Genomic DNA, 12,069 nt, shown 5'->3' with positions numbered 1-12,069 from the left:
GGATAGTTCTCTTGTATTCACCTTCCCTCACTCTCCTGAAGACTAGGAGGAAGCTGATAGTGCAGCCATAGGCCAAGTTTGATATTTCCCATAGTATGTACCTAGATTAGTAATGTTCCACATTTTTAGATATGCCATTGCCATAGATGTATTTGAGCAACCACTGTTGCTTTAATTAGAGGCACTTAAAATACTCTGCAGAATTGCCCCTGGGAACATCATATTACATCATGGCAATTATTGCCATTATATCACTAGTTTTTCAATGAACCGTAGCAACCAGGAAGACTAATTTAGAATTTAAGCAGCCTTTTTACTACAGGACCCAAATATTGCATTTCCATTATGTTGAATGCCATTTTAAAATTAGATAATTCAACAACATTTTTGTTTATGAGTATTATGGATGGAGAGAAATAAAGTCCTGTAAAGCATACTAAAATGTTTGTTTGTTTAAAAAAGGCAAATATTTGCCACAGATTATAATCATTTTTTCTGATTTTAATTTGCTTCTCAGTTTGTTTTAATGACTGGATTGCCCCACTTTTTGCCACCTTGGTATTTTCTACATGTATCCTTACAAAGACTACCTGAGAAGGCTGTAATTCTAGGAAGACAGTTCAAAACAATCCTCAGATAAAAGGTGCAGACTTCAAGTAGAGCTTGAAAAGTATGAGATGAAATCATCTCGGGACATGAACTTCATGAGAGCAGCATTCCAGACTATCCAAAGGCCAGATTGTCTGCCAAAAAAGAACATTTTTTGCATATCAGGAAACAGCTGTTAGTTTTCTTTACTGGAATCAAGAACATAGCAAAAACTTTCTGCTATATTTTGGTTCAATCCGGAGTTTCAGCAAAATTGTAAATGGTGGGTGACTTGGATCTTCTAAATCAGAGGCGGTAGTACTTTCAGAGAGGCATTTCTCATATTGCTGGCATTCATATAAAAGAAAATGTCTATTACTGAAATCAGATATAAAAGCCAAAAACTCAGCCAAGATGCAACAAATTTATTACCTTCAGGAAAAATGTTATTGGATGTAGACTCCTTAGAAGCTGAAAGAGCCTTCCTAAATTGCTGGTGCTTAATCCATGTGTATCAATTGCTCTAGGTGGCTACTTAAGGCAACCAATAAAATGTAAGTGATTTATTTTATCTTTCAACATTGGCATGAAGCTATTTTGGAAAGTTTAAGAGTGTAATAATCAGACACAGGAGACTATCACATGACAGAATGATGACTTTTTTCTTGAAGAGGCAGACATATTGAAAATGTTGCAGACATATTCAGCTGACAGTCTTTTATCCCGTTGCTATGCTGAGAACAACTATTACTAAACTTTAGGCATACTTTTATGATGTGGGCATTTTTAATGCAATCGATGTTGGTATCAAATATTACAACCACGACTGTATATATGGGAAATTCAGCTTGGTTGCCAATGAACCCTTTTTTCGTCATAAATGTAAATAAACTGAATATTTTGTTAAGGTGCCAGGAATTAGTCTGTTTTCAAGAAGTCAGACTTTTGAATGCAGTTAATGAAGGATGTAGAAAAAAATTGAGTTATTATATTCAAATAACAAAACCATCCCTTTATATTTTTTGCCTCTGATTTCATTGACTAGATTAAAAATATTCAATTATCACAAATAGCTTGTACCTACACCAGACTTAGTATAGCTAATTGTGAGTATTGGACAAAGTCATAAATAAAAGTAGTTTCTATAAACAGTATCTAACTTGCTAATGTGTCAACCACATTAATTGTGTGCGTCTTGAAATACTTCACTTAGCTGTAAAACTAAATCAACTTTTACCATCTAAATATCTTATTTGAGATAGATGTCCAAAAAAACCTTTGTGTTACTGATGACATATTGGCATTAGGACTGAAGAAGGATTCTGTTCATTTCAAAATTGCAATTATTTATGGTGAAGTTGATGAACGTTCCTTTATATTCATTTGCATATGTACATATTGGGTGTTTACAATCTCACATGTCCAAGGAAGGGATGAAATATAACTTTTGCACAGCTTAAACAAAAATGATGTTTTTGTGAAATTCTTGATATGTTCTCAACTAATACTTGTAGCAAAGGAGATAAATAATCATCATCTGTCAGATGTATGAACATTGTTGCTTCTTGGAAGTTTGTACAGGTGAGTTAAATTTAAGTTTTTCTACTTCCATCCAGATTTTTTTGTTGCCCAAAACTCGACGTTATGATGTAATTATCACTGATCCTTGTACCTAACCTGCAAGAGAACATCAATTGGTAATTCAGTTGCCGCAGTTTGGTTTTCATGGACTTTAATTTATTCATAGTCTTCTTTAATTGTAAACAGTTTGCTGTACATATGTAGAAAATAGGACCAACTTTTAAGAAGTTGTCTTGGTTTTACTTTCCTCCAGAATACTCGCATTGCTTTTTTATTCCAGGTCATGAATGATTTAGCCGGCTCCGTGTTGATGAGAGTTGATTCTATGTTGGCTTAACTAATAAACTGCATATATATCTCCTACTGATATGGAAGAAAGTTGATTGAGCTTCAAGTCCATATCTTGCATTGTTATATAGCATACTGTAGCCATTCTACAGACACTGTTTTGCTGCTTCCATAGATCAAGGAGAACACTACGCTATAAAGCAGTGAGGGGACAGTCCCTGAAATTTAAAAGAATATCTGACCGGATTGACAAAACTGCAGATGCTAGAGGCTTGTAAATAGATTGGAATGAGGGGGAAACTAAGATGCTGAACAAAGATTACTAAGATTTTTGACTTCTACATTTACTCAAAGAATCATTGCAGAAAAAGAAGAAGTCAATAGAGTTCAAACTAGACGTTAATATTTGTAGATTCAGAAGAAAATACGAATAATTACAGCATCAATGTACTCTATGTAATCATGTCTACTATGGAAACAGACAAATAAATAAGAAGATAACACAGTATGGAGCTGGAGAAACACAGCAGGCCAGGCAACATCAGAGGAGCAGGAAAATTGCCGTTTTGGTTTGGGACCCTTCATTTTTCTGAAGTAAGGTCCTGACCCGAAACATTAACTTTCCTGCTCCTCTGATGCTGCCTGGCCTGCTGTGTTCCTCCAGCTCCATACTGTGTTACCTCTGACTCCAGCATCGGCAGTTCTTACTATCTCCAAATAAATAAAAAGCTAATTTTATGGTAACACTGTGACATAGCGTTTGTTAGATCGCCATTGTATTTTCAAACATTTTATTATATCCATTTATATCAATTTGGCATGTAATGTTATGATCCCACATAATGGTACAACTGGACTAGCCAGATCGCAGATTAAAATCTTGTTTGATAGATCATATTCTGCTCTTTCGTTATTTAATGTGGTAGTCTTCCACTGAAATGCAAGTATACAATGTCGCAGATTTGGTTTTAACAACAAAACTGCAGCTTATTACACAAAATAAATGAAGATAAAATTTAGAAAAAAGCTGTTTACTTTCAACACAATTTGAAAGATTTGAAAACCCATGACCAAATAAAATCCAATCTATTCCCGGCAGAGAGAATTCCCTTCTTTATCACATCCATAGGCTTGACTTTACTGGTTCTTTCAATTCCCAGTCTTGATAGCCTCTTCCTACGTTATTTACACAACTGAGCTTAAAATTCCATTCCTTTAAATAACCCATTCAAGGTTCTAACCAAACACTTGTCATCTGGAGTTTTCAAACTAAAAGCCTTGCTATGAGATAACCTATTTCCTAATTGTTCTGAGTTAAATTCCTTCTCTAGAAGGAACTGTCTTCTGTGTGATGCCAGTAAGTTTTCTTCAAACTGGGAAACAAAACCTCTACAATCTATCGGGTTCTTCCGAAGGAGAAAAAAATCTTGATTCTCCTAAATAAAAGCAAGCAACAAGCATCGACAGTTCCTAATATCTCTGTAACAACTTTCTTTCAGTGTTGCTGTCTCCAATCGTAAAGCTCTCATTACAGAGAAATTCTCATTATCATTCCAGGACAGTCCCCAATCAGCTGCTGTCTAACATAATATAAATTATGGCATCAGAGGATAGAAAAACTAATTATTAAATCTGTTGATACATTTAAACCAAAATCCACACGTCAGTAATTCAAAATCTAATCTCAAAAAAAAATTTAATATCACACAACTTGCATCACAGTAATTCCTCAAAATTGCCTTATTTTGATGAGACCAAATTCTACAATTAAACCTAAATACTGATATTTGGTATTTCAGAAGTAGACAATTTCTGATTAAGATGGTACTTTTTGCCAGAACTCTCATTGATTACCCTTTATTTGAAATGGTCGATCTTTGCATTGGCTTATTACAAAAGGACAACTTTACTCAAGTGTTTATGTGCTGGAAAATCACTACTAAACACACAAATACATTGTGAGCGTCAATCAGTTGTTACCATGTACCCAACAAGAGCTCCTTATTATTTTAACGAGGCCTGTGGGACAAAAACTTTGTGAAATTGCACAGTTCTAAATCAACTGATCTTTCGTTTGTGATTGTGTGTTGTGTAATGTTGAGTACTACAGTGAAATGATGCACAACTATTATTTCAGTGTTTTAGTTTTATTTTTTATTTGTTGAATGCTAATAATGGCAGAAGTTTTTTTGCAAGGCAATTGCACCTGTCTTTTTATTTCAAGTCTAAGCAGTGTGGAAAACGAATTGAATTTGTTTAATGAATAGTAGGAACAAAGCTGGAGCCCTAACATGAGATGATGATAACCAATGCAGTAAATTATTGTACTAATTTATAATAAATAGAGGAATAAGGAAGAGATGCTGTGAAAGGTTATGCTGAAAACTGTCAAACAATGGAATTGTGCACAATTGTGATACACTGATCGTGATGATATTCTCCTTAGTAAAATATATGATATCCTTGAGGCACACTTTCTTTTTTTTTAAAGCTTTAGCACTTTGATAGTGTTTTTACTTAATTGTACGTGTTCTCACACTTTTCCTTGATGCTGCATGTTTCTTTTCTAGGAGTGAGGATTGGAAATGTGATAGAATCCATCACCCCAGATATCTCTTGCACATATTTCACTTGGCAATGCACAGGTCTCCAATTAGCCTCGAGAGGTGACACAAGCCAAGTCGCAAAATGAAAAGCTGAAATATCCAGTTGCTACTAGCTCAACTTGCAGTAACGTAGAAAGCTTTAAAGTTCTAGTATGGCACTGCATTCAAAACAGTTTTTAAAACTGTTCCGCCAAACGTGGGAGCCAAGTGCTCCCAGGCAAAATTCATTTTGAGGGAGTGCAAACAAATAGTTACAAAATCCAAAAACTAATGTATCACAGGTTTAAATATGGATAATATTTTTATTTCTGACCATTAATAATTTGCATAATTATCATTTAATTACACACTGTTTTGCAACTAGCACCCTATCAGAGCTGGTTTCCTTTATGTTCAAAATATTTTCTCTCTTTCATCATAGCTTTCCAAATTAGTTTTAAAATCTCTTGCTAGAAGAGAGAAGGTTGTTTGCTCTGTGAGTGAAACTACACTGTCTCTCTACCCTCTTTTGGATTCAGTCAATGGCTCATTTTCAAACTAAAGAAGAGTTCAGAATCTTGGTCCCTAAAATGAGCCAAATGGCACATTATCAGCTGCTTGTAGGTTCAAAAATAAATAGCCTTTCTTAGCAACACAATGGGAGCTCCTTCACTGCAAGGACTGCAGCAACTTAGAAGGCGGCTCACCAACACCTTCTTAAAGGCAATCAGGGAAAGCAATAAATGCTGGCCTTCATAGAAAAGCCCACATCCTGGAAATAAATCAAAGAAGAAAACTTTGTGGGCCCAACCCACATCCTATTTTGCTGTGGCACAGTAATTTATCCTATTTTGTTTGTTTCCTTGGATGATGAACAATAAAAGCGACTCAGAAACAATATGAGTGAACAAAGTTTAAAATTTTATAATTGCAAGATGGTTTTCTTTTGATGTGTATCCAAGATCAATTAAAATCTGGTACGTTCAAACATAATGCCAATGGATAACATATTTCCCATGGAGAAGAAATGCCCAATTTTAGCACATTACATTAAATTTGCATATTCCAGAAATGAAAATGATATTAACAGTAGAGAATGGACTGGCTATAGGTTAAACTTGCAAAGTTAGTTGCAGATGAGTTGCATGTAGTGGCATCATGAATATTTATTGAAGCATGAATATTTAGCTGAAGAGTCATTCAAAAACTCTTGGTCTCCTTCTATTTATGATTTCTGTGAACAAAATGAATAGGAATAGGACTAGATGATACAGCTCCTCCTGTCCACTGTACCATTCAGTACAATCATGCCTGATCTTCTGCTCAACTCTGCTGACTGCTCCCCATATTCTTTAAGTTACTGAGAATAGAGTATACTCAACAATGGTCTCTCTACAATGCTCACAGATACAAAATTCCAAAGATTCACAATCTACTGAGAGAAGAAATTTCTTTCTATTTCAACCATAAATTATCCTGAGGCACGACTCTGTTTTCTTGACGGTATAGCCAGGGTAAACAAACCTCAGTAGTTAGCTGTCAATCCCTTTCCGTATGTTTCCATGAGATCACTTTCATTCTTCTAAACATCCAGAGAGTATAGACTCAATTTACTCAGCCTGTCACTGTTGGACACCCCCACCCATTCTCTGAATGCTCCTCTACAATGCAAGTATATCCCTTACTACATATTATATACTATGTATTCACAACAGTTCCCTACATAATTGTAGCAAGGCTTGTTTATCTTTGTACTCCAATCATCCTGCAATAAAAAAAAGCCACTTGCCTTTCTAAATGCCCATTGTACTCGCATGCTAATTATGTTCTGAAAGTCAACTTTCGCAAGTTTCATGGCTCTTAAAATCAGAGCTATACCAAATCCTATCAAAGTGATTCACCTCTTAGTACCCCCACATTATTCTCCATCTATCACCTTGTTGCTCACTCACATTAACCCATGTGTCTCACTTGGCAGTATCTGCATGTCCTCCTCAGTACTGGCATTTCAACCTAGCTTTCTAGGCCCGAAACGTCAGCTTTTGTGCTCCTGAGATGCTGCTTGGCCTGCTGTGTTCATCCAGCCTCACATTTTATTATCTTGGAATTCTCCAGCATCTGCAGTTCCCATTATCTCTTTATATCATCAAACTCGGGTTTATTACTCTTTTTTGTCTCATTCATTAATATAGATTAAAAATAGATTGGGACAGAAATGATCCTAATGACAGTGTTCCACTGGAACTCAATTAGTTCAGCTCACAAACTTGAAATGGCCCAATTTATCCCAACTCTGGTACTCAGGTGCATTAACCTGACCTTTCCCCATTGTAATATATTACCCTCAACACCATGTGCCCTCATCTTGTACAAGGTAACCTTTTGTGCAATCCCTTATCACATTAAGGAAATTCAACTACTATTTCTGCTATTTCCCCTTTATCTGCCCTACTTCACATTTTGTAAATCTATTTTGATTTTTGCCAAAATGTACTATTATGTTTTAAGTTCATTTTTAAGACTTCCTGAATGATATATTCCAGTATTTTCTCTTTTTTATCCTTTCTTGAATAGCAGTATTACATTTGCTAACTTAAAACCTGCTGGGACAAATTCAGAAATTCCAAGGAATTGTGGCATATCATAACTGCCATCACTGTAGATACCTTACATTCTAGGACACCTCATCATCTGAGCTTCTCCAATACGTTTCAGTTGTCTTTGATGATATTAGCAGCCATCTCAAGTCAATAAGAAGTGTAAACAGAGTCCATGGATGGGAGGTTGATTTCCTTCTGGGCTGGGCTGGGCTGTGCACAAAATTGTCTGTTTCATCTGGTCCTGGACGGAGCAGTTGCTATACGAGACTTATGCACCTGGATAGAATTCTTTCTATGGCTCGTCTGTAAATGTTGGTGAGAGTCCTTATGGACGTGCCAAATTTCCTGTGATGCCTGATGATGAAGAGGCGTTATTATGCCTTCTTGACCATCACATCTACGTGGGAGGCGTAGGACAGATTGTTGGTTATTGTTCTCCTAGAAACTTTACGCTTTCAATCCTGCCCACCTCAGCTCTGAGGATGTAGACAGAGACATGTGCTCCTCCTTTCTTGAAGTGAGTGCTCAGCGCTTTTGTTTTGCTGACATTGAGGCAGAAATTTGGTCAGCACCTTTTGCCATTTTCTTATTTCCTGCGATAATTTTTGCACTCTGCCTTTAAAGACCCAGCATTTCTTTCAGCAATTCTTCATGTTAACGTTTGAAAATATCCTCAAAAGACATGATATCAGATTTCATTTATATGCTGATGACACCCATTCCTGCCTCACCAGCATCTTTTTCAGCCTTTCCAAAGCTTTGTTGCTTGTTAAACAAATAGTTTTGTGTGAATCACTATTTCTTACAATTCACTTTCAAAGATTGAAGCCTTTGTTTTCATTCCTACTCAAGCTCTATTCCTTCAGTGTCAAACTCTAAATTTCCTAAATGGCCACTGTGTTAGACCAGTCACTCACCTTTCACCCTCCATAAATTTGAGCTCATCAAAAACTTTTGTACCGGTATCTCAACCCTCTTCACATCTGTTTACATCACTAATGTACATTGACACTTATGATTAGAGGTGGGACTATAATATATAGATTTGGACAGGGACCTATAAAACATATGCAATCAAACTAGTAACCTTATCAGTTCCATCATCTTGACCACCTTTCCAATGCCACCCTTTTAAAACATCTCCAAAACATTTGATTATTCCTGTGCCATTTTTGTTGCCATCCAACCTTTTCTCAATTTTCCCATGCAGTTCCATCCTATGCCATTCTGTCCATCTCATTCCATCTCCTCCCTTACATCTCTATCCCGTGTCATTCTGCTCTTCCTTGTATACCATCCTTACCCCATGCCAATCTCTTTCCCATACCACCCCCTCCCTCTCCTATCATCCTCACCACTAATCTTTCATTTCTGTCTTATCATCCCCATCCATTCTCCATGCTACATCTTATCTTCCCCATTCCATTTGTTCGAAATCATTCCCCCGTCACCACTCATTGCATGCAAGCTTCCCCACCAAAACCCCAGGGTAACTACCCCATGTCCAATCTGTCCAACCTCCTGAACCAATGTTGAACACCATTAAGAGAACACAGAGGGTGGGATGACCACGAAACCATGTTTTGGGACTCACTCCTCCAATTCCCCCCTCCTCCATGCCACTGTCACCACTACTTGTCCTTCTCATTCTATTAACCTTCCCAATCCCCTGTCCCAATCTCTCCAGGATAAGTTTGTTGTTAGGTTCCTCATACCTTCTGTTGTTTCTTTTCTCAGGCAAACACAATGCTCCTCCACAACTGGTGCCCCACTGCTTCCATCTCCACCAGCAATCTTTGGCAGCCATTTTGTGCTTTAAACACTAATCATCTCTACATCCCTCATGTATCCACATGCACCATGCTGATGCCCCATATAAAATGTTGTTATAAATGTAAACATGTATATTTGTTTATTATTGCAATGATTAATTAATAAATGAAAACAAAGATGAACAAAGGTGGATTCTGGAATTTAATCTTCATGCAGTGGTTATAACACAATTTAATTCTGTTTTTAGGTCCAGAATACCATTAAAGATGATACTAAAGAAGAATATGGGTGTGCTGCAACTTGCAAACAGCGTTTCAAACAGTTTGCCTCAATTGAGTGTGAGGGTGAATTATTCATGACTCCTCGAGATTTCCTGTTCTCAGTCATTCAAGAATGTACAGACGGTAAGTTTAATATTTTATGACAGTTACTGGTGCAATATACTGCCGCATATTCTCTTGGAGTATCTGAAGTTTTAATTTTTACATTATCACAATTTTTGTTTCAAATCAATTAACGCGGCAGACCTCGAAGTTTTAAAATTAAGAATGAAAACTTTTTTTTAATTTATTCATGTAATGTGTGCATCACTGCATTGATCATCATTTGTTGCCCTTGAACTGGGTGGCTTGCTAGGCTATTTCAGAGTGCAGTTGAGAGTCAATCACATTGTTATGGGGCTGAAATCATGTGTATGCCAGACCAGGTAAGATGCAGTTTTCCTTCCCAAAGGGGTGATCGTGTACTGGTTGGTTTTTGTGACATTCGGCAGTGTATTTTTGATTATGCCATGAGATGTGTGTGGGTGTGTTGCAATGTTGGTAGGTGGTTACCAGCCCTGTGTGACCTGATGCCATTACATATCATCGTGCCTCGAGTCAGCCTTGAGGACGGTCGAGACAAATCCTTCTCAACACCAAAACACAGTGCTGCCACCTCTCGTGTCTGTACTGTCAGTGTAACAGGACAAGCTCAGAGCTGGTGTTGGTTGAACCTGGGACATTGTATGTAGATTATGATTCTTTGAGAGCGACTCTGTCTGTATTCATAGAGAATTCCTAGAAGCATGGCATTCTAACCAGAACTCCATCAACAAACACATTGATTTGGAGCCAATCTACCATCCTCTGAGAAAAAGAACAGGAAATGACATTACCAATGCAGGAAATGACATCACCAACCCAAGGAAACCTAAACAGATAAATAGAAAGCGGGACGTAACACCAGGCTTCACCGGAGGCTCACTGATGTTACCTAGAATGGTGATGAAACGTCTGAAAACTAACCTTCCAGCTCAGCGAGCAAACTCACATCCAGAAACTCAACCTGAGCTACAAATCTTCTCAAAACTCGCTAGGTCTACAATGTACTAGTGTCCTTAAATGGCAGAATGCCAACATTAGTTTCTTTTATATCTAAAGGACTGGTTCTGGAATTAAGAGAACTTTCAAAGACAATACTTATGGCATCTGGAATTTCTTGCTTACATCTTTTAAGTCCAATGAAAGAAAACATCAGGCCTGCAGAATTATCACACTTCAGTGCCATTATTTTTCAATTAATATTAATTTGTTTATATTAATTATAGTGACTCTCTGCCCTTGATTGAATAGCAGTTTCCCAGGAGATACAGTACACTGTACTACTACTTCTATTGTAAATACAGATATACAGTAACTATTCAACATTTTGTTGTTTTCTTGTTTTCATTCCATGACATTCTTTCCTCCCTATTAATTAGTTTCATTACTGATATGCAACCCTGGATAGATAGTTCACCAAGTCTCTGCTCTGAGCATGATTCAGATGAAGTCCATCCTAATAGAAGAGCTCTCTGTTTCTCCAGTACTGGTACAGGATCAGCTTCCCCCACACTAGTTTTTGAGTTATATATTTAGTTCTAAAATTTTATTTCCCTTGTGCCAATTTGCATCTGGCTGAGATAGTAATCCAGAGATTATTGCCTTTGTGATTCTGTTTCTAATTTAGCCCAAGCTACTCATAATCCCTCAACAGGCCCTCTTTCCTAGTCCTGCTTATGTTGTTAGTATCTATATGGATCCCATGGCAACAGGACCCTTCCTCTCCTACTCCAAGTTCTTCTCCAACCCAGTAGAGAGATTCTTAACTTTGGCACCAGGTAGACAATGCAGCCTTCAGGACTCCCTGTCCTTACTGCAGAGAACAGTATCCAGTTCCCTAACTGCTATCCTCTTTCACTATTACATTTCTCTTTCCTCCCCATACATGAATAGCACTCTGTGCCACGGTACCTTGGTCAGCTTACTCATTCTCATTGCAGTCTGTTGCTCTTGTCCACACCTGAAGCAAGAATTTCATATCTGTTCGACAAGGGCAATGCCTGAGACTCCTCCAGAGCTGAATTCTATATTCCAATACCTGTTAACTGACAGTCACACCCTCTTGACCCCTGCCACAGACCAAATTTAATGTAATTAATTTAAGGTGTCTGACTTCTCCTGAGTCACAGTGTCCACGTAATTCCCCATCCTTGATGTGACACACTGTCTGCAGCGCAGATTCCAGCTCATCATTGTCCTGTCAGTTTATTTAACAGTGATGCTGATCTGCTGCATGCTCCTCCTAGTCTGCTTTACAGTAATGCTAACTCCTGATGCACACTCCTCCTAAAA

At 37.4% G+C, this 12,069-nt stretch overlaps 1 protein-coding gene across 1 annotated transcript in view; it reads left to right on the top strand.

The window, feature by feature from the left end:
* Positions 1-12,069, top strand: part of micu2 (mitochondrial calcium uptake 2) — a 386,723-nt gene that overhangs the window by 197,900 nt on the left and 176,754 nt on the right. Inside the window, exon 2 of the mRNA XM_059646669.1 lies at positions 9,663-9,823. Coding sequence (XP_059502652.1) covers positions 9,663-9,823 — 161 coding nt within the window. The remainder of the gene's footprint in view (positions 1-9,662; positions 9,824-12,069) is intronic.

This window comes from Stegostoma tigrinum, chromosome 6 (assembly GCF_030684315.1).
Source record: "Stegostoma tigrinum isolate sSteTig4 chromosome 6, sSteTig4.hap1, whole genome shotgun sequence".
Lineage (NCBI taxonomy): Eukaryota > Metazoa > Chordata > Chondrichthyes > Orectolobiformes > Stegostomatidae > Stegostoma > Stegostoma tigrinum.
This window is presented reverse-complemented; position numbering and strand designations above follow the sequence as displayed.